At 47.3% G+C, this 23172-nt stretch overlaps 2 protein-coding genes and 1 long non-coding RNA gene across 15 annotated transcripts in view; 2 read left to right on the forward strand and 1 right to left on the reverse strand.

The window, feature by feature from the left end:
• LOC100679243 overlaps nucleotides 1–15923 on the forward strand; it is a 29245-nt gene extending 13322 nt beyond the window's left edge. Inside the window, exons 2-4 of the mRNA XM_003424977.5 lie at nucleotides 12270–12689; nucleotides 12788–13080; nucleotides 13209–15923. Of these exons, the coding sequence (XP_003425025.1) occupies nucleotides 12270–12689; nucleotides 12788–13080; nucleotides 13209–14991 (2496 nt within the window). The 3' untranslated portion in view covers nucleotides 14992–15923. The remainder of the gene's footprint in view (nucleotides 1–12269; nucleotides 12690–12787; nucleotides 13081–13208) is intronic.
• LOC100120311 (E3 ubiquitin-protein ligase MYCBP2) overlaps nucleotides 1–23172 on the reverse strand; it is a 216214-nt gene that overhangs the window by 30902 nt on the left and 162140 nt on the right. The window lies entirely within an intron of this gene.
• On the forward strand, nucleotides 19534–22171 carry LOC116738474. Its single transcript, XR_004344411.1, has 2 exons — nucleotides 19534–19948; nucleotides 20042–22171. It is a non-coding gene; the product is annotated as an uncharacterized LOC116738474 (long non-coding RNA).

Below are 23172 nucleotides of genomic sequence, written 5' to 3' on the forward strand. Positions count from 1 at the left end.
CTTCTTTCTTCTCCGGAGTTATTGAAAACCCGTAACAATTAACTCAACATCTGCAAAATTACTCGCTTATTTTCTCGGCTGAAAACTCGAGCAAACGAAGATCTCGCCGACCGAGTCTGCAGCTCCGACTGATTGCGGATCACGCGCGCTTTGTCTGGAGAGAGAGAGAGAGAGAGTGAGAGAGAGAAGAATTTATTCGGGGGCGTAGATATAGCCGACATCCTGCTTCGCTGCGTCGTGCCCGCGCGCACGAGTAGCGTCCGATGAATGCTCTCTCCGGCACTGACAGCGAATTACACTCCTCGTGCGCTTGTATGTGTATGCATTATGGGTCTTGTTCGCTTCTTCTCGGATCTCGCGCGTTGTATACGTTCGTTCTCGTTTTTTCCGTGTGTTTCATTTTCGATATTGTTATACGGAGAGCTTTTGTACGAACGGGATATGAAGGAATTATCAGTTTCCGGTTTAGCATTGTTTTCGATTTGTGGTGCGGCGCTTGATAGCCTTTGCTGCAGCGATTGGCATTATCGAATGCTTCGCCGATGCAGTCATTTTATTATCGCGCTTTTTTTTCTCATTGGCGCCTAGTTTGGCTCACCGATTGCCGTATGAGCTTATTCTTTGAACTACGGAGGTGATGATTAGATCATAAAAAATTAAGATTCAATTTTAAATATCACGAAAAATATTATTTGATTATTCGCGTTTGCACAACGCAATCGTGTGCTACATTTATTACATCACAGGCGTCTTCTAAGAGCACAATATAATCCTTCTCTATATCACTCATCGAATCAATCTATCAATCGGAATCCATCTCGTTATCTAATTGGCACGTTATATTATATTTCCTTATCGCACACAACATACATCTGCAATAATTGTCACACTTGATCTGCTGCAATCACGACTAAAAATCTACGACTCAGTCATCGATAGATCGTACCACACGTCGATACATCTGAGAAAATCCAAATCACCAATCGCTCAACCCCAGTCGCGCCGAGTTTTTGCTCATGTCCACTTACGCACTTAAATACTAAACTACAAACGGCCGACGGTTTGAGAGCTTTCGGCACTTATGCTCGCTGCACGCCGGACGGATATAACGCGGGCCGACGACTGTCATAAAGAATTCACGCGCGCACAATTCTACTGTTGTAGAATTAATCCTTAGCTAACTGTATATAACAAATCTAAATACCGTTTAGTTATCGATATCCTACGAGATGCGATCAAATAATTTCGTGGTTATCGTCTACCACTTCTAGCTCATGCCAACATTGTAATTCATCGACTTCTAAAAAACAGCAGCGCCTCCTCGTATAAATAACCTCAAAGGAATTCGCAGCCAAGAAAAGGCATACAGCAGAGCAGCTCACAGGCGAGAACGACGAAAAGAAAAAGTTCGCTGGCAAATTGTAATCGCTCTATAACAAGACCCCCCCCCCCGCCTTCTTCTTCTTCATCTCCTCCTCCTTCTCCGCCGTGAATTAAGTGCAAGATGTCTTTGACGCGCAATCTACTGCACACACTTGTAGGCGCAAATAATGCGTATACACAAGAGAGGAAGTGTCGTAACCGCGCAGCAGCAGCAACAGCGGCTCTTCGTGCGTGAATAATTACAACGAGACGCACGTTGCGGTTCGAAAACGCGTAGAAGTATATAAGTGCAAGTAATTGCGATGCCGCGTGGAGAGTATATAACTGTCCGAGGGAAAAAAGTGGGAAGGATGTACCGAAGATGGTCACTTTTTCCGTTCCAAAGTCGTTTTTTACTCCGTCGCGCTGCATGCGGATGATGTGGAGCGATGTTTCGTACTGTAGCTCTCGCAAGTAAAAATATAAAATATACCAGGACTGCAATTATATAGTACTTTGCAGTGTACATTTCGAACTGGTTCACAGCGTGAAGCGTAATTGCCTGCATTCATTGCGAGCGTAGACGTTTGAAAATACGAAAAAAAAAAATAAACGCGACGACGGCTTTCGATACGCTTAATAACTTTCCCTCTCATCTCGCAAGAAATCGACCAGACAGCAGTCTCACGATAGGTTCACTCCCGCGCCCACATATATCTCTGAATCCGAGAGATTCGTCACACAAAAGTAAATGACCTTGTTAAAGCTCGCATTCGTAAGGTCAGGACAAGGTTGGTCATTATTTCTACATGGAAGCGGCAGACGCCGCAACTATACATATAACACTCGTATTAAATTTACGATAATCCAGTCACACACGCGCGTCCGCGCGACAACGGATCGACGCGATTATACAATAAAAATCTAATTTTTATCGATAGAGGAGCCCTCCGAGCAGTTATAAAATCACGGTTGAGTGCCGCATGCGCGCACACACTGTAGGCCAGCCGCGCAGTATGTGTGTCAGACGCACGTCGTAAAACGGATGGCGGCTTTGTGTCAGAAGCGTTGCGATCATCGTATAGGAATAAAAACGTGATCGCGAGTTTTTCTTGCAAACATCAGCCGCAAATGCGATCAAATATTCACGAAGAAAAGGGAGCGAGATAATTAGTTACGCTCGATTTTCGAAAAATTAAGTCAAGCAAATCCTCCGACAAACGCGAATCTCATTATACAATCGTCGAGATCCCCTCCGAGATGCCGTTCGTTAATGCAAATGTCTCATCATCCTCCTCCTTCTCGTGTTAAAAAGTTCCTAAAGAGCTCACAATTACACGGGCAATTAGCGGCAATTAAGTCAGCCGCGCGCGCGGCTCGCCACCGTCGTTTCGCGGATTCTCGGGGGCGAAAAAGTACAAAAGATAAGTGCTAATTTAATCCCGCGAGAGAAGCGAGAGAGAGAAAGAGTCCAGACTCGAGGAAAGTTCTATACTCTCTGCAGTTCGCTTCCTCGTTTTTTGCGACCGAGTAATATCCCCGATGGCTTTATGCGATTGCAATTAGCCGATTAATAAATTGGCTGCCGTCGCTGTGTGTCTGGAGCGAGACGATTCGCTCTCGCTTATAAATTGCTTAACCGAATTATCGCGATATGCAGGCAGAGAAGGGGAGTACGAACCAATGAAAACTTCGGCTCTTTCGCACACCGACGAGGCGGAGGGAAAGTATCGCAATTCGCCAGTGTACATCGAATTGCAATTCGTCGTTGCATAGTCGTTGCGTAAAAATTAAAAGCTGGCAAATCTGACGCCTCGTATATTCTGCTAGACGTAAAAGACGCCCCGACAAATCGAAACTGTCCGGAAAGGTCTATTAAACTCGCGTCATATCGAGCGCACATGTGTATTATAAACGGGTATCGCATCTTTATGGCGATCTCATAAAGATTAGACTCGATGTGCAGGATCGGCCGTTCTTATACGCTTTTATCGCCGGGCAATATTGTCCGCGCGCGCTATCATCGAGATTCTCGCTGTCGGCTTTGAAATTTTGGGCGGAGTCCAAATTCCGAGCGTACCTCGGCTTCGCGCTACTGTGTTTACACAGGGATTTCGGTAGTTTGATTCTCAATTTCGTGTTTTGGGGGCTTCGTAGGAAATGAAATCGGCCGATGAAAATGTTGAATATTTCGCAAGCATAACAGACGGATTGATCGCTAGCACATCCTGCATAATCGCTATCGCTCGAGAAACAACGGCGGCAGAAACGCCACCCGATAACGTTGCAGCCTCTCGCTGAAGAATTGATCAAGTCTCTCTCGTGCATGTATACGTGAGCGCGTATACAGCCGTATAGTGTATGCATGCACGCGAGCACAATGTGGGTCGTTGAACCTATCCCAGTCAAAGTTCGACTTCCGCGTGAATGAGAATAGACAAGCGCACTGAGCCTTATCGCGAGGGCCACTTTCACGTTTCATGTAACGTCGCGAGCTTGCGGCCTGCTGTGTGCTGTCTATTTGGAAAAAAGATCGACGCGCGGTGTTCCGAGAAGGCGAGTCGACAGCGGCGGGGCTTGATTTTTCGGCAGGGCTTGTATCCTATTGCAGATAACCGGAGAGACTGGCTTGATTACAGTGTTGACTCAATTATTACGCCTGGACGCCTTTATCTGCTTTTTACGCAGCTCGCGGAGAGATACGGAAAAGCGATGGGTTTTTTTTTTTCGGCGGTTGAATCATTATTCCAAAAAAAATATAAGCTCTAATTTGTTGCTCGCCGTCCTACGCTTGAATATACACAGCCAGCTCGGGCTTGATAATTCGGTCAGGATTCCTCGGTTCATCCCAACAAGCGACGTTAATAGAGCCGCACGGAGTGGACGCGTTATAATCTGCTTATGCCTCGTGTCTATTTATTTGCTTACATTCGCGCGATTCCACGCTGAATATGGCACTAAAGCGAGCTAAGTGTACATCAAGTCGCCGGGATTGCTTTGTCCGCTCTCCGCGGCGGCGCTAAACTTCCGAGAGTCTAGAGCTCTTATTGCGGGTCAAGAGCTCGTGCGCTGGCGCATACCGAGTTTCCTGAAATCTGACGTTGAATTTAACGCGCGTAAATCAGCTTGCGGAATATAACGATATAAAGCGATTCATCGCTCCATACACTGCAAAACAGGAACGACTATTCCATTTTTCTCTGTCGCCCGCGCTTCCCAAGCGGTAGCCTATCCTCCGTCTCCGCGCATAAATTTTCTTCGCATCGCGAATCGTCCGGAGCGAGCTTGTGTGAAATTCTCCGCGACCTACCCACGTATACACATCGTGTATACTCGCATTGTATATAGGTGTCGTCTCTATACGGGCGCAAGAGCTCGAGCAAGATATCTAATGAGAAAATATTCCGGACGGCTCACTGAATCATCGCAGATAAAAGGGGAGCGCGCGTCTGCGTGTATAGAGGAGCGTTATCTTCAAGTGTAGTCGGAGGGGGAAGAGAGGCTCTGGACGCTCGGAATGGAAGTGCAAGGATTTTTTTGAACCGAAAGTGGCTGCTTGCTTGGGGCTTTTGAACGAGGCCCTTTCAATGCTGATACGAAGTTGGAATTTTCAGGCTCGATTTAGCGTCGGACATTATTTCTGATAAGATTTATCGTTGATGCACACTGTGCGTCATCCGACAAACGCTCAAAAATAAATCTCTCGTATTCTCGACTGCCGAACTCTCTCGAGGAAACACAAATACGAAGCTTGGCCAGTCGCCACTTCCAATTCATCCGAGTGCTCGCGACCGCAGCCGCGGCGACTCTCGGAAACTCCCGCGGCTGTTTAATTATTTATCGCCGCTTGATTAGGCATGCCACATATCGCGGTTCCGTCTCGAACTCTCCCGAGGCCGCGCCGCGCTCTCTCGCTTATAAGGAGCTGCACCTCACGACTCGCCGAGCACAATCGCTTATTTGCGACTTTTTATTGCCCGCCGCGAGCTGATCGATTGGAGGTGGAGTTTCCTTATAGAGATGCGAGGAGCTGCGGCGCGCATTGTTTCGTCGCGGCGGGTAACGCCGATTTGGATGGGATTTTGGCTCGGCGTGGCTGGAATGAAGGTTCAACGAAACGATTTATCGGTTGTTAATAAACCCCCGTTGCATAACATCTCGACGCTTCGTACACATAGTGCAAGCATAACTCGAGGATAAACTTTCTCTCTCTCTCTCTCTCTCTCTCTCTCTCTCTCTCTCTCTCCTCTCTCGCTCGAGACGATTTATACGTCTCTCTTGGACGGGTAACAGCACGTTGCGCTTTTTATTTTTCCATGCACTCTCACTCCCTCGCTCTCGAGTCTACTCTCGATATTTCATCCCCGCGTCGCGCGCTGACACGTCGTCGAAGCTGCTCGAGAGCGACCAGATTCTTCGACGAGCTGCGCGACCCCGCACGGATTTTCCAAGCGCTCTATGAGGCCGCGAAGCTAGGGTGTCGGTTATATACACACTCGTCGTCGCCCATTTGTCACGCTTTTTGGAGAAAGACTACATGTAAGTATATGCTACCCGCACACAAGTGGCCCGGCTTGGGAGTTTATGGGATGGGTTGAGAAATGGCCTTTTTTTCTCTTAATTGCTGTAATACTAGACGCGTATGTGGGAGTTCTGGGGATGTTTCTTGTGGGTTAGGAATGCGTTATCGCATCTGCATTTGCGCGACTCATTCTCCGAGGATTCGTTCGAACGTGATGCGAGCGAACAATAAGGCCTATTAACATAGATTCATTCAACAGGACTTTCTTCTCGGAAGCGTTCGATCAACGCGAATCCAGCAGACGAGTCATTGAGCTTTTTTTAGGTCCGTCAGTGCGCATTTTCTCTCTTCTGTTGTATAAATGAAAGTCTCATTCCTTCTATTTACTCATCGAAATCGCTAAAACCCTGCACACACACACACACACATCCCAAAAATCAATTCGAAACTCGTCGACGACTCTTACTGCGCACTCGTTCATTCTCTCGGTCCTGCGCTCTCTGTCTCTAGCGCCGAAACGATCGCCAACCGATGGCTCGAGGCCAAGAGCAGTACGCACGCACACAGGGTCCGAGCACGAAATTAATTCGCGAATGCAGGGGCAGCAGCTGCAGCTGTGTAGCGAAAAACCTGTATACCGCGCCCGACTGCGAGAGCGACGTGAGAATTGCGTTTGAGAGGAAGTCGGCACTTTTGTCTGGAATGTTTTTTTCGTGAACGTACGGTGCACTCGAGGGAATTCTCGCGGCAAGCGAGTAATTGTTCTTATGAAATTAATTGGCTTCTGATAAGGCTGCAGGTGCTCCGCGCTCGGTATAATGGAAAGGAGGTTTTGAAATTGTTTAATCAGAGGAAATCGGCGTACGCGCTTGAAAATAACTGCAGCCGCCTTCCCGAAATCCGCAAACATAAACGGAGTCAATCAAAACAAGTAACCGAATCCCTCGGCAAAACGCAAGCGACGACCACAAAGCTCCCGAGGCCATAAAAATTAGTGACAAGCTCTTCTCCCCGAAAAACAACGAAGGCGCAGAGCACATCCACTCCGAGCAACGCGAGACAGAGCGAGGAAGACTCATAACTCGCGCCGCGAAAATTCTCGACTCCTTTGTCCATCGGACGCTGATGGCGCAAACGCAACCGAAATAGACCGGCAGAGCTCATCCTCCTCCTCCTCCTCCACATACGCGTATGAATGTACATATGTACGAACGAGAGGCATAGAAAGTAGAGAAGCCGCGCGACGACTTAGTCATTCAGTCGGCGGGAATTAGCGGAGCTTTTTCTCACACTCGGGGGGGGGGGGGGCTTTTCACGACTCCAGAGTTGAAGCAGGCTCACCGAGGATAAATAAAGCCGCGAGAACGCGTGTAATGCGCCGCGGGGATGATGAATTTTCACTTAACGAGCGTGCGTTTCTGTTTTACTTTTTCGCGGCGAGCTGAGCGAGTATAGCGGTGCATATGCATAACGATATTCGAGGAAAATGTTTAATAAATTTGTTTCAACACACGCGATGAAATGCAATAACGGGGACGCGATTTTTAACGAGCGTTAAATTCCGAATGATCAATTGGGAATTTACGGGAGGTGTATAATGAATAATAATTATACCGCTCTGGGGCATTATTGCGTAACGTAAATCACGACGAGGAGCGCGCTATCCACGGTGACAGTTTTTAAAGAAATGATTTACAATGACGCGTAATGAAAGGGACGGCGTTAAGTAGCACGAGGGATATAAGCTCTTTTTTCGGGGCGAGAGGCATCGTGTTTCTGAAAGTTAAGGATGATTGCGCGCATAAAATTTACACAATAACCATAAATTCAATGCCGGCTCGGAAAAAGAGCTAAGAATCCTCTCAGCGTCGCGTTACCGACGACAAGCAAAAAATCCATAATCCTCGCAATCAGAGATGATTCCAATAAGCGGCTCCTATCATTTCACCTACACAACGTATACAAGCCGCAACGCTGCTCACAATCTACCATAAACACCATCTCGCCATTAAGGCAAATCGTAATACGCGCCGCAACGACGGTGCCTCGCGTATTTACATAACTCCCGAGAGCTACTAGCATAAAGAAAAAGATCATCGGCTCTCGTTCCACATTCGCAGCAGCTTGTATACGGCTGCATCTTCGTTTTCTCCTCTCTCTCTCTCTCTCTCTCTCTCTCTCTCTCTCTCTCTCTCTCTCTCTCTCTCTCTCTCTCTCTCTCTCTCTCGTGTTTACAGCGCTCGCTGAGCAGCGGCGTGTAATTTGCGGCTCAATTTCAAACCAGCACAGGTTTGCCTTGAGCGATCGGAGTCGGCAGGTAGCGAGGATTTCAGCTGCGCGCATTATACGTCTGCGTGCGTGGAACGAGAAGGAGATATTGAGATATGATGCCAGGCGTCTCGGGTTCTTCGTTTTGGCCCTCGCGGGAAGGGCAAACATTTGCGGCGTCGTACACACGGGGCTGAGATTAATGCGTTCCTTAGGGATTCGCGCGAGGTATTATTGCCATTGGGGGGCGAGCAGGTGCTGCGCGGCGTATACGGATTGATTCATGTTTGTTTTCGTGCAACGGTAATGGAGACGTCTTTGCAGCCCGTGCGCGAGATTGTTGTATTTTGTTTATTGGTATAGTTGAATATACAGCGGAAAACTCCGAATGAAACTGTTTGAAATCCAATCAAAACAGCGACGTGAAAGAGCCTCGAGAAAACGAAATTTAAATGTAAATACGAGTGTTCCGCTCGATCTCGACGCAATCATCTCCCCGTTCAAAGAAAAGGAAGTCCGATGACCGTATCGATTCGAAATCTCCCCATATGCATCCCGTCCAGGAGCGAAATTTCCATAATACCGCGCAGCATCTATCCAGCGAAGCTCCCTATCTTATACGAGCCGCGTCTTCGACTCCCACGCAGAAATGAATTCTCCCAGGGCCGATCTCGGCAGCTCTCTCAGTGGCGCGGCGGGTTCCTCCCATTTTTTACCGATACCATCTCTCGCCGTAGACGACGTTTAATATTTCTCGTTTTCCCGAGCGCATAATATACACGCGACGAGTGAGAGAGAGAGAGAGAGAGAGAGAGAGAGAGAGAGTGAGTGAGTGAGAGAGAGAGAGAGAGAGAGAGAGAGAGAGAGAGAGAGAAGTAGGTGCCACCGCCGCGCGCGCGTGTGTTATATCATCGGTTTTCCCCCCTTATGTAAATTTTCGGGGGCAGGAAATGCGCGCGGCAACGGGACACCGTGTTATGACGATTCGACGCGTTGGTTAGCTTCCAAACGCACGTGTATACCGCACGTCTCTCTCTGTATATGTGTCCACTGCGACGGGCTGTTTATTTGAATTACCAACTCGGAGTAGGGGATGCGGCTGATTGCCAGGTCTGCGCGTATATACGGGTTTGTTAATCTCTGACGCTTCCTTTTTCTTTTTTCGAAGCTTGATGGAATGCGCGGGGGTGTACGGTGGGTTATGTATGCGAGGAGATAATTGAAGCCGATATTAGCTGATTATTGTTTTTAGCCGTGGAAATATGCGGCGGCGGGATTGATGTTGGACGCGCGGTAATCGAGTTTGTGTGTTCTCTCAATGCAAATCCGTTTTTTCAGCGACGGGTGATTAGAGGCGGGAATATTGTAATTTTTCGGAGAATCGATTGGATTATTCACGGGTTTTCACAACTTTTTGTTCGAAGCGCATTCCGAGAATGATTTTAAAAACCGATTCGGAAGAGATTCACACTCGCTGCCGACAATGAGTTATTCCGAAAGAAGCGCGCATAAAACTAACGCAATGGCCGCGATTTTTTTTCTTTAAACCAAACGATTTCCTCGAACAGTAAAACGAAAATCACACAGCATCGCACTCGAGATCCATCGAATAAATTAAACCAGATTATTCTCAGAAGCGCTCATCAATACAAAACTATCTTGCCCACGCGGATCCCTTTTTTTCTCGAATAGCATATTCCGGCTTATTATTCACCGCTCGTAAAAACAGGATAGCTTCGAAGCTCGAGCGCAATGTCCAATCGCAAACGCGTCTGCCTCGCGCGTATCTCGAGTGCAGCGAAGAGGCTCGAGTGTCTGCCGACGTCTCTGCACCTTTTTCAAAGCTGACGGCTGGCTGCATAGTCGGCGGACTTTATAAATAAAACGCGCCGCTCGCAGAGCGCGAGTTATGCCGGAAGTGCGAGAGGTTTATTCTAACTCCAAAGACAGTCGCCCCGATAAAATGGGAACGATCGTCGGTGAGTCACTTTCACGTGCTCTCTCGCCAGTGTGCGTAACCTTGGACGATCGCTTCTCTGTGTCTCTTCGGAGATGCGATGATGAGCGTTGGATTGGAATCGACTGCTGATGCGTGAATTCCTCGAGCTTTGTTCCGACGATATGTTTGGATTTTCGTGAGATAAAAGACGCGTCCGGCTTTGTTTTCTCTTCATTGTTTATTAAGTGGTGGATATCGTATGCTTAGAAGACTTTGAAAAGTTGCCGTTTCGTTCTTGGGAGTGATTGTGAAATTTTTATTTTTATCCGAGCTTAAATTTGACGCAATTCCAGGTTGCATTTACCATAAATTTCGAGCCATGCATAAGTTAAAATACTGCGAAGCTTAAATACTCTCAGCGTAACGCATTGCCCTTTCTAAATCACGAATTTTTCGCCGCGTTACGAACAGACGCCATAATGTTCGCGTTAAATCGACTGTTAAATAATTCGCCATACCACCCGCGCGCGTATGAGTCATAAAACCTATTTTGATGCATATTGCGCCCGTTAAAGGAGAAAGGAAAACTCGAGCAGAAACTAATTTACCGCGTGTGCGGCATCCCATATGAAGAAAAAAAACAATATTTTCATTTTTCATTCCTTAATTCACCTCGACTATGGTGTAGAGATTATAGGCGTCACACCGATCGCGCTAACTCGATATCACGAGTCACGCGGCGAACTCGTTAAGCCGATACCGATCGCACAAACAGACAGTCAGATCGCGTAATAAAGGTGTACACGCGGCTCTCTCGTATAACCTTAGGAATTGCGCCCGAGACGCACAATGGAAGTCACAGCACTGGTGCCTTGAACAACCAAGAACAACAATGCGCGATTCGATATTTCAGGCTCGACACGTGTGCGACGTCTGATGAATAGGACGAGTTAATTCGTGCGCATACGCTGCTTTGTACGGCCGGGAACAGTATAAGGTACGTGTAGACGAAAGCGAGAATCGTGTCAGGGAATTGGATGGTTTGGAATAATCTCGATGTAACTTGCATATACACAAAGGTGAGAGGATTTATTGCCTCAATTAGAATCGTGCGTGTAACTTTCAGAACTGGTCTATACCGGTCTCCGTTCCTATGTACGTGACTGCGCAGGTCGAGCCTATAACCACAATATCGTCGTAGTGTAGAATATCCCTGAAAAATCTGAAGCGACGACTCGAAGAAGATATTTTAGTAATGATATTTTACATAACGCAGACGGCATCAGGCGCGAGATGATATTACGCGCGAAGGATCGCAGTGTCCCGTTCCGCGGTTTCCTCGCGAATGAAAAATAAAAAAAGCTGTATCGCGCGCGCAACACGACATCGCAATTACATTTTATACGCGACGATAATAACGAAATTAACTCGGCGCGATGTGACAACTCCTCTCTTTTTCCACAAGCTCGTAAAACGAGGATATAGCCGCGCTATCTCGAAATCGATAACCGGCGTACGGTTGCACAGCCGGCAAATTTCCTCGGAAGTAAGCGTGTAACGTCTGCTGCTGCTGCGTCGGAATCCCACTCTTGTAATATTACACTTTCCGTCGTGTGCACTCGCATGTATACGTATACACACGTATAATAGAGGAAGTTGAGAGAGAGAGAGAGAGAGAGAGAGAGAGAGAGAGAGAGAAACCCGAGGTAGAAAAGATGACCGTGACGAGGACGCAGCTCGCGCGCGGGGAACGGTTTTCCAGAAGCGAGTCACGTCTCTCTTCTTCTCGTTTTTCCCTTCTTATTTTTCGAGTGTTTATACGAGGGAACGGCGCTGGAGATGACTCGAGAAGGGCCCGTTGCGTGCATCTTTTTGCGCCCTTCGCGCTGCTGCTCGTTTTGCGCAGCCGAGGCCGAAGAATGCACACAAGAGGCTTTCCCAGCGTTGCTGCGCGCAGTAGTGCGCTGGCTCGTTTAATACGCGTTTTGTTGACGTTGCGTGGCTTTTTGTTTTTCGATTTCTCGATATGGGAACTGTATTGCTTTTAGCTCGTAATGCTTTTGCCGTGCAGCGCACTTGATGAAGGAAGCATTTCATCAATGATTTGGTTTTAAATTGAAATAATAAATCGTAATTAAGTATCGAAAATTAATACGAAATTCATTTTTGTAATTTCAGGACGTAGAGCTGTCCGAGGGCATGATACCGGAAGACACGATGGAGGTCGAGGTTTCGCACTGCCGTGAGCTCCGCATCCAGGCGGGAGCATTCACAGGCGGTGCCCAGCTGAAGCGCGTCCACGTCTCGGGCATCTATACTCTGGTGGCCAATCGACAGGCCTTCCAGAACATCAGTGCTCCGAACCCGCTGCTCGAGGTGTCCGAGTGCAATCGCGTGATCCTCGAGAGCCACGCGTTCAAAAACACCAAGGGACCGCTGAGCGTCGCGATATCTCGCTGCAGGCACGTGACGATCAAGCCCAACGCGTTTAGTTGGCTGCTCCAGATAACTGTGAAGGAGGTGCCGAACCTCGAGCTGTCCAGCAACGCGTTCAAATTCGAAACTCCGCAGCACGGTCGACATGGACCAGCGACCAAGGTTAGCGTAGTTTTATACTTTTTCTGTGATTGTCTGAAAATCAAACATAAAACGCATCCGCCACGACGATTCTAATGCAATTTATTATTCTCGTGTAGATAATGTTCCAAAGCGTGAAAATCCCGGAGTTACCAACGGCAGTCTTCCCCTCGAATGCGGCAGAGATACGGATAGACGATCTCTGGACGGGGTCGATAAAAAAAGATGCCTTCTGTGCCATGAATATTCTAAGCGTGACGATCAGTAATGCATCCATAGTAGAGATAGAGTCTGGAGCCTTCAGTGATAGAACGCTTATCCACGGCTTGGAGTTCGTCGACGTGAGAATGACGACGATCAGAACCGGAGCTTTTCGAGCCGGCGCCAATAATTTAACCATTCAGTATTCTAGGTCAGTAGTAAAACTTGTTTTCACGTAGTTCTTCTCAAAGTTTGTTTACGGATTACTCTCTTTCTTCGTTCTTTTAAAGCTTTCCCGTATACATTCTGCAGATGATAATAAAACGCACGACATTTCAGATTAAACGACGTGGAACCAGGTGCCATCGACATCACCGTAGCGACGGTGACCTTCAACAATAACGAGTTCCACAAGCTCCGTCGCAACTCGATAATCTTCCACCAATGGAATCGCGTGGTCATCGACAACAATGCCTTCCGCTACTTGGAAGCCAACGCCATCAACGCCGTCACCTCGGACATGGGCAAGGCGCCGAATCTCGAGTTCTCCTTCTCGAACAACCACATCCACGAAGCCGAACCCAACTCATTGACCTTCGTCGAAAACTCCCAGAGCGTTGCGGCAGCTCGAGTGGGCAGCAATTACTTCAAACGCACCTGCAACTGCAACTTGGAAGACTGGGTACGCGAACGGGTGGGCAGCAACTCCTCGGTTTCCTGGATCATGGACTCGAGCTACTGTATGGTGGACAAGCTGCTTCGCAACTGCTTCAATCTTCCCGAGGGATACCTGGGTATGAGGAACTATACCCAGACTATTTGCTCGAAGACCAACAGGATCAACTGCACCAATCCACCGGCCAAGCCCGAGCCCAGTGTCAGTCCTCCTAGTGTTGGTCCACACCAGTACCCAAGGCACAAAGGTTACTTCGACGTGGAGATGAGCGACCCGGACCAGCTGGAGCACGAGAAGCGAATCATTGTCATCGTGTGCGTGGTCGCGGTCTTCTCCTTGGTGGTCGTCATCCTGGCTTCTGGAATACTGTACATGCGTCGTCGCGGCGTCTGTCCCAAACTGACCTCTGGACCGCACTTCGCCAACTCCTGGTTCTCGCCAGCCAATGGAATGACGGCTGCCACCTCGGCCAGGTCGATCTCACGACTGAGCGTACACGAGTACGCGGGTCTCCAGCCGGAAACACGGATTCTGGACGTGGAGGCTCATCAAGATGCCACCGGGGAAGACGAGGGAGCCGCGGAGGGAGGAGCTTACGCTTACACCGAAAACAAGGCTACGCAGACTCTGCCCGAGGAACTTACAGAGGAATATCTGAAGGAGCTCAGGGAGAGGCTGAACGACCCTGAAAATTACAGCTACGCCAGGGACATGATCGAGCACCTTTACGATCTCATCAAAGTCGAGGAAAGCTGCAATAATAACAATAACGACAGAAGACCTTCCGAGGACGGCAACGCCTATGACATCATCAGACCCAAACAGAAGAAAACGCGAGCCGGGCCAAGGCAGCCCTCTGTCAACGTCGGCACGAAAGCTCCTTCGTTAGAAAAGCTTCTGCCCAGTCTGGTGAGTCCCAGACCCCAGATAACAGAATACTCCGAGCCAAGGGATCAGAGAATCATAGACCAGAATCACCTGTACGCGGAATTACCCGGTGACGAAACAGTACCCAGCACCAGCAGACTCTCCCAACCTGTCTTGGCGACACTTGCCGGCAGGGCGCCACAGCCACTGCCACCAGACGTCATCAGTGACTACACGAGCGAACTGAACGGAACTGCCAACGGTCTAACGTACGGATTGGATGATGACGAGGACGGCTCTCGAAACGGTCAAGAGAAGCGACCCATGAACTTCCTTAAGTGTCTCGGCGACACACTCATAGGCTCGAAGAAGGTGACCGGAAAGAGGCCAGACTCCCTGCTGGGCGAATACGCAGATCCATCGGATGTAACGGCACATCTGTACTCCGAGCTTCCGGAACCGAAGCAGCAGCAACAGTCGACTTTGACACTGTCGCCTAGCAGTAAGATGGCTAACAGACCGCTGCCCACGAAACCGACAGACCATCAGGAGGCCGCGGCCGCGGCCGCGAGAACGTAGTAGCTGTTCCTCCGTTCCGGAATGGTCTATCTCCGACCCTCAAAGAGACGACCTTATCTCTCTCTCTCTCTCTCTCTTTCTCTCTCTCTCTCTCTCTCTCTCTCTCTCTCTCTCTCTCTCTCTCTCTCTCTCTCTCTCTCTCTCGTGACACACGGGGAACACCTCGGACTGAATTTTCTCGTGAATTGTATGTGATACGTTGAATTACGTGATCGAACGTTTGAAATTTAGTGATAGTGATGGACGTCAGTCCGGGGTGTCTTGCGAGGGTTAACGACCTACACGCCTGTCTGTGATATCGTATCGTCGACCGACTGAGTCGACCTCGAGAGAAGATTGTACTCGATGGATTATTTTTCTTATTTTCCATACACGCACTAACGTGGAAAAATGAATTGATAAATAATATTACTCGATTGTGAAAGTGAGCGCATACGAAAATTTGGCAAAGTGTATCGAATACGCATAGATTCCAATGATATAAACCGAGTGTGTTATGCTGAGCGAGTGTTGTTTACTGTATATTAGGTGAGAGACGACGAGGATGAAAATTTATGTATCGACCATGTGCCTTTTTAAGTGCACATTATTTAATGTATCACAGGTCTTTTTGAATCGGAAGCCGATATCGCTTTGAGTGTATAAATCGCATATTGTATAATTCTTCGGCGAATAATAAGAAAAGAAATTATATATGTATATGCTCACGTTTTTTTGTTGTTTTATATATAGAGTTACGAATGTATGAATGTACGAACGGGTGGACGCGGCAGAAATATTGCGTGTTCCTTTGTCTCGCAATCGTTGACGCGAGCAGACGGAACTGGCGACATTCTTTATTTAATGACCAACCTCATGGATGTAATATACGATTTTATAAATATACATGTAAATGCCTCTATAAAAATAATCAAACCTTCATTTCAAAAGGATCCGCTTTGTGCTTTCTGCTGTCCCTTAATCTACTTCCCCAAATGACATTCCTTTATTCTCAAGCCAAAACCCACATCAATTCCGGTATCATAAAAAGTATCGAACATTATTTTCATATTGATAGATCATAGAAATCACTTAAAATAGTATAGCTAATGATGATAGGGTTCAAAAGAAACGAAAACCAAGTTTAAAGAAAAATAACTTTATTATTGCTTCATTAAAGCGCTTAGGTCGCGACGTAAGTATACCTGCGTTCGCGGAGCACACCACGACTTTTTAATTGCGAGCATCCATCAGCGTGACATCCCTCGTAAAAAAACAACAAGCTTCCGGCAACCGAGGAAGAAAAAAAATCAGTCAATCGGCAGTCGTCACCGCTCGACGTTTCCTCCAAATCACAAGGCCGCGATGCGTCTAGGTCGGCGTTAAACTGCCTCTTAATTACCTCCCGTGATCGCCGGCGTTCTATACACGCTCTCTCGTTTTATCCCTTCGAGCAGACTCCGAATCTCCAGCGGACTTAATGCGACTTCCTGTCGTTCTCCAGGGCGACTGCGGAGCTTTATCTCGCCGACGCCGTCTAAGAATACCCCGGAGAATATTTATTTCCGGCCGAAGGGCTTTCGGAAATAGCGCTCGCGCGCGCGGCCTTTGTTTCGCTCAGCTGTGTACCGAGGAACAGAGAGAGAGAGAGAGAGAGAGAGAGAGAGAGAGAGAGAGAAAGAGAAAGAGAGAGAGAGAGAGAGAGAAAGAGAGAGAGAGAGAGAGAGAGAGAGAGAGAGAGAGAGAGAGAGAGAGAGAGAGAGAGAGAGAGAAAGAGAAAGAGAGAGAGAGAGAGAGAGAAAGAGAGAGAGAGAGAGAGAGAGAGAGAGAGAAAGAGAGAGAGAGAGAGAGAGAGGTGTATATCCTATATAGCCGGGATTTTTATCGTTCGCGGTCGCGCCCTTCCTTCGGGACAGGCTCATTCGAAATAAACAGAGATTTAAAACAATTCGTGTTCTTTTGCGCTGGGAGGTTCTTGGGCGTGCTGAGGTTGCGATCTGTGTATATAGTAGTTTTTGTGTGAGCGTAAAGAGGAGAAAAAAGTAGGAAGTTTCGTTTTATTACTCTGTAGTGATGTTGGGCTATTATTATGTATTTTGTTCTTTGTGACAATTCGTAATTTTTTTTTACGGAAGTGTTATTACGAGAGGGTTTTATAGTGTTACATATAATAAATTGATAAATTAATTAATAGAATTCATTTTCCATTTTGAGACGCAGTGACAACTATGCAGATCGAGTTAAGGTCAAAGCAAATTTTCTTCAAGGTATACTACAGACTTGCTATTTTGTTTTCAACCTGCTTCCGAAACTTCAAAGGCAGCGCCTCATGACACTTAAATCACCGGCTTGACATTTTGATGAATTTGCATATTTTCTCACGTGCCGTTCTCATTAATAGCCACTAGCAATCTCAACATTAACCTTTCAAATTTATCAATCATTTACACGTTTTATTGTTTAACTCATCGCAGTTCACGCGATTTGTGCAAGAATCTCTTCTAGGAATCACGCTGGAATAATAAACTTAGCGTTGCAGTAATTTCAGAATTACCACGAATTCAATGCATTAGATCTCAAAAGCTCGATTCATACAACGAGATACTTATTCACGGGGGGGGGGGGTGCGCGCGTCTGCTGTCTCACTCTCTCCCTCTTTCTCTTTTTCGCAAACGCAAGACACACGTACAGCGGGCGAAAGAAAGAACGAAGAGATATTCTGGTTGAGCCGGAGTCCAAACTATCCTGTCCGGGAATGCAAGAGGAACATTCGACATCGCGGCGGCAACAGCCTGCAGCGCAGCTGTTGACGCTCGAGAGCTTCACCCGCGTATCAATATACTCGTGTGTAAGTATACACACAAACGCCTGTTCGCGAGCGAATTTTCTTCTTCAGCGACGCTGAAAAAATAATTTCGCACAGCAGGCGCGAGTGTGATGATGCCATTTCGGTTACATTCGAAGTGCTACATTTTCGGCGCACTTTTGACGCGTCTGCGGGTATTATTAAAGCAGCTGCGGGAAAAGGAGAGCTTCTGCGAAGCTTTTGAGAGATGTGCGCACGGCTGAGAAGTGGATACACTGACGCGTCTGTAATTCGCAAAGTATCTTGAGATTTTCTGCGAGCTCAACGGTATGTATATCATGCGCTAATTTTTCTAGATCAGCATTTTGTCAATAATAATTTCGTTTCAATCTGATTACAACTCGAAACGAACTTACACCGAATTACTCACTGAATCGAGTTTATTTTTAAATAATCGTGCGCCGGAGTGTCGAAGATTGGGTCAGGGACCACGCGCAGAGAGAAGCTCAGGCTCAGGACGAATCGGTCCGCGCTGCACGCATGTACTCTATACAAGCGCTGGTAGCGTCGCACACGTACATCACTTATAGCGCGCTCTTGCCCGCCTCGAATGATGAGATGATTGGTCCCGGCTGACGAGGTCTGATGAAGCTGCCAAGAGCCTCCGAGCCGGCCTATACACACTATACACTGTACGCGCATTGCGCCTGATGATCAAAATCTCGTCCGCTTCCGTTCGATTCTTTCCATTCAGACACTCTCGGCCGGATTAAGAGCTGTTGCTTACGGTCTGCCGTGAATTTAGCTGATTGATTTTGACGAAATTGGGCTGTTAGCGCGGTTTACTCGTCGACGTTTTTTTTACGATGATTACTTTCGCGATGAACGATATGGCTGCGCTATGTTGTTAAAGGACTTTATGCCGGGGAGCCTGGAAACAAACGCTCGTACTTGACGTATGGTTTATCGGCGAGGACATCGACATCGTTCATCGTCACACCACCATACAGAGTCTTTAAATTTTCAGGCTAGAGCTTTTCGAAGAAAACACGATTAAAAATAATGGCGCGCGATTAAGATGTAATATAATTCCCGTGTGTACGCGCGCCCACACACACACACACACACACACACCTGTCGCAGTACAACTAACTTTCGGCCGTAAACAGTGCAATATAAGCGTGATAAAAAGTAACGCGCTAAAAGCCGGTACTTAAATTTTTCTCCCGCGCCTCGGCCGGGAGCAAAGTCTCGCCGGCGCTGTATACAGCATTGTGTGTACACTCTGGCACACGTAATAACACACAATGGGCATGTATGCCGGTATATGGAGTGTAAGGAGGAGACGGTCAGCAGCGCAGTGTAGTGGCCAGGCTGCTCTTTCGCGACTTGGCGATTCGACGTTATAACTCGCTCCGACGCTGGACTCGACATCGTCGGGACGTTTACGATTGGCCGGCATCTCTGCAGCTATACTGCCGCGCATATATACACAAGAGAGGAATGACGCTCTTATCTGAGAAATGGCACCTCATAAACAATCCAGAGAATCGGCCTTTACGATATACCGAGGAATCGCGCCCCGTATAACTTGCCAAGATTATAGCTGAGTAATTCTACGTTATATATGTGTATATATATATATATATACACGGTAGACAATTCAAAATTTATATTTTCGCAGTGTAGACAGCTGTCGATCAGAAGCGTCCTTCGACAAAAGCAAATGTCGAGTAAGTACACACCTCCCGATCGGCAGTTAAATCATGGTAGCTGTATACTGTAAACACCGACGGGTGCCTTTTCGCTCTGCGTCTCACTATACCTATGGTATATGTTTTGCCGTCATTGAATCAGCGTTGCAGCGATGCCAACGACGACGTCGCCGGCATTTGCAAGTTTATTAGAGAGTCTCGGGCGCCTAGCTCGAACGCGAGGGAGGCTGCAGCTATTCCATCGCCACACGGCTGCAAAGCAGTAAAACAGGCAAGCAAGCAACGCAGCCGCGACAGTCTAGTTTACTAAAACATCGGCCTGGCGCGCCTGTCGTGTACCGCCCCGAGGAAAGACGCTACTGAATCTTGGACGGCAAACGCGCAGCGTGTCCGCCAAGTCGCAAGAAACGCCGCCGAGATCTGGCTTTGCTTATAATACGACTCGAGATTGATAATGGTATACTTTTTACTGGCCAAGTTATAATATTTCAAAATTTCTTGCGAGGTCACTGACAGCGGATTGAAAAGACTAAGCTTCTTTTTATTGCAGAGCCCATCAACACCGCCTACACACATGTTCGCAAGCTGATGCTGCACCTAAAGCGCTGCAGCACAACGATATTGCGATTCGAGTAGAGGTATAAGCGTTACGCAGAGAGAAGGGAGCGGCTCTAATGGACCTTTGAGCTTACCGGCGTGGGTCAGCAGCCCGTCGGGTATTGCGCGCGCCGCAGTCGATTGCAAGTCGTTTCGCGAAAATTATTTTCCTTCGATATAATATCGCGCGGCCACCGCCACTGGGGAATTCCTCCGCGGGAATTGCGGAGCATCGGGTTTTATCGTTGATGACTTCTGCTCATTTTGTCGTTTTATCCCGTATACTTGCGATTGATGATGTTATAAAAGCTTTGGTTAACGCATATAAATAGTAATTATTCAACTGATGAAAATTAATTAGACGATACGTCGGATTTGAAGAGCACTTCCTCATCCGCGAAGAGAAAACTTCTGATCGAAACCTTAAGAAATCACTTAAAACCATAAGAGAACGCCCAAGTAATAACACATGCCTCACGAGCGTCTGTAGATCCATCCGAAATCGTGGTAGCTACTCATATTCGGCGACGAACGCGCGCCTCTCGAAAAAGAGATCGAGCGAAGGCAGGATGTCGCCTTGACTGTCTCCCCCGACTTCTCTCTTCGTCCTTTTTTCTTTCTGCTCTCCGTTCTTCCACTGCAGCGTCTTTCGCGTGTCTGGCAGAAGCCGGAAGACGCTTCGCGGAAGGGCAGAGACTTGCTTTTTTAGCGGGGAACCGGCCAGACGGTGCAGGCTTTACCTTTTTCCCCCTCTTTTTTAGGGACTCGTTAGAGGCTCAATCAGATGCAGCAAAATTCTGGACTTTGCCTGGCTATTAGGGACTTGCGCTTGATTGCTCTCGTTAAATACCTGTCATTGACTGAGTTATTATGTTTCGAGCGTAAAGGTAATTACGAAGGAAATCGCGTTCATGCTATACAAAGTTATCTATTAAAAGTCCCTCTGTTATTTTTACGTGCAGAAATTTTAAATAAATTTCTCCTTGAAATGTCCCAACTCCAGCGCGCGAAAAAGGTGAAAAATTGCGCGACTTGTTGCTCGCGCCTTCTAATTCAGTCTGCGAGGATAAAGGGGAGCCTCTGTCCACGCGAGTTAATCTCGATTCTGTTTATATACACGGCGTGTTTACACGCGAAATCCCTGAGCATTCTTGCGCGCGTAGAAAACTAATGGAAGCCGCGGGTAGGCGTTTTTCCATTCGCGAGGTCTAAATTTACGCCGCGAATATCAATGGGCGTGCGTGTGCGCGGGCAAAGTGCTTTAGCCCTTTGACGCCGGAGTTTCTGCATATTGCGTCGACTCGCCTTTTCTGATTTATGCAAATTTGAGTATTAAATGTAGAAGACCGCGAGTACGCGAATTATTTTCATCAAGCCCAAGTTCTTACTGATTCTTTGTTACAATAATTAAAATGTTTTCACATAAAGGGTAAGCATATGCAAGGTAGAGTAACCACTCGAAAATAAACACAGTCGGAAAAGCAATAAAGCTCATCCGAAAGCATCCTCAAATTAGTCACCCCTCTCCCTCTTTTCCACAAAGCTTCTCGACTCTCCCTTTCGCTCCATAAACATCGAAAAACAACATCCTCGGCGCGACACACGCCCGTTTTCCAGTAGCTCTCGACTTTCCGCCGCCGCTCGTGTGTCGGCGACACGCGCCGATTTTCGTTTCCGTCTTCCGCTAGCTTTCCTCCTCCGCCTTCTCTCTTTCGGAATTGTATTACGGGGGCCGATTCGGCCGCTCAGCGTGAAACCTTCGACGAAGGATGCGCGCACTCGACGAGTCGCTCGCTTGCTCGAATTTCGGAAGCCGGCCGACGCTGCTCTAAAAGTGGCGGCGAGCCACTTGGACCAAAGAAAAACACACCCGCCTCTGCGAGAGATGGCTATCGATCTCTCTCGTGTGTGGACTGATTTCCAAGCTTTTTTTCCGACTGAGACACGTGGGAGTGCATTGGAGGAACGTGGCGAGGATTAGGAGATGAAGGAGCAATGAGAAATAGAGTATTGAATACTTGTGATTTGTCGATTGGTCATGATTCCTTCTTTATACGAATTCAGTAAAACGAAGTAAGTTGGATACTGCTTTATCATTTGTTAAATTTTAAAAACATTTAAAATCTGACACACTGCGATAATTAACTTTGATTTATAATTAATACCGGGTTATTCGGCGGACTTGTCAAAAATTCTATTATTTAAAGAATCTAAATTAAACCGCTCAAATGAATCAATCTTTAACAATTAAATTTTCTATCAAACTGAATGCAGCCTACGTAAAAATCTTATTCCAAAGAAGGGCCTAAGGTAACGAATAACGAAAGGCCCATCTGAGCACCATAATCAACCCATAATAAGCCTAGACCTCCGAAAGTGGCACTCAGACGTCACAAAAAAAACCTCGACCATCAAGCGCAGCAATCATAACCACCAATACCTATACATAGGTACATTCACACCGTCAAGCGACGCACAGAAGCGTAGGCATAACGAGCTTTATACTCTCGGATTCAATCCACCCTCCGAATGGAGCAACAGCCGCAGGGGCGTAGGCTCTTTTCTCACGCTGCGCGCACTTCGTGTGAACGGAACTCATAAAAGCGCGCGCTTCTAGGCCCAAGGATCCCCCCATGCGGGTCGCCCTCGGGGTTTCTCGCCGAGGCAGTGCGGGTGTCCTTCGTTTTTTTTTGGTGGTGGTTACTTTTAAGGAGCCGAGAGATCTTGGAGTCGCGCTGCTGTTCCGGCTTCTGGGAGACGGCTTTGTGTGTTCGCAGGCGAGAATTACGCGAAATAAGGCAGGTGGGTTTTTGGCATGACGTATTTTGATATTTTGAGAAGAAATTGGAGATGTTGTTCTTGTGTTTTTTTGTTTTAGATTGAAGTTTGCGTTGAATGTCGTCTACGCTTTTAAATATTTGATATATGGAGTGCTAATTCATGAGATGCTTCTTATCTACTTACCTGATCCCAAACGTTATCGATATTAAACCATAATGAACTTTTTACCAGAACCTTACCTGTAACAAAAAAAAAAATAAAAAGAATTAGTCATATAAAAGCTTTAAAAAAATACAAACTGCA

Source organism: Nasonia vitripennis, chromosome 1 (assembly GCF_009193385.2).
Source record: "Nasonia vitripennis strain AsymCx chromosome 1, Nvit_psr_1.1, whole genome shotgun sequence".
Taxonomy (NCBI): domain Eukaryota; kingdom Metazoa; phylum Arthropoda; class Insecta; order Hymenoptera; family Pteromalidae; genus Nasonia; species Nasonia vitripennis.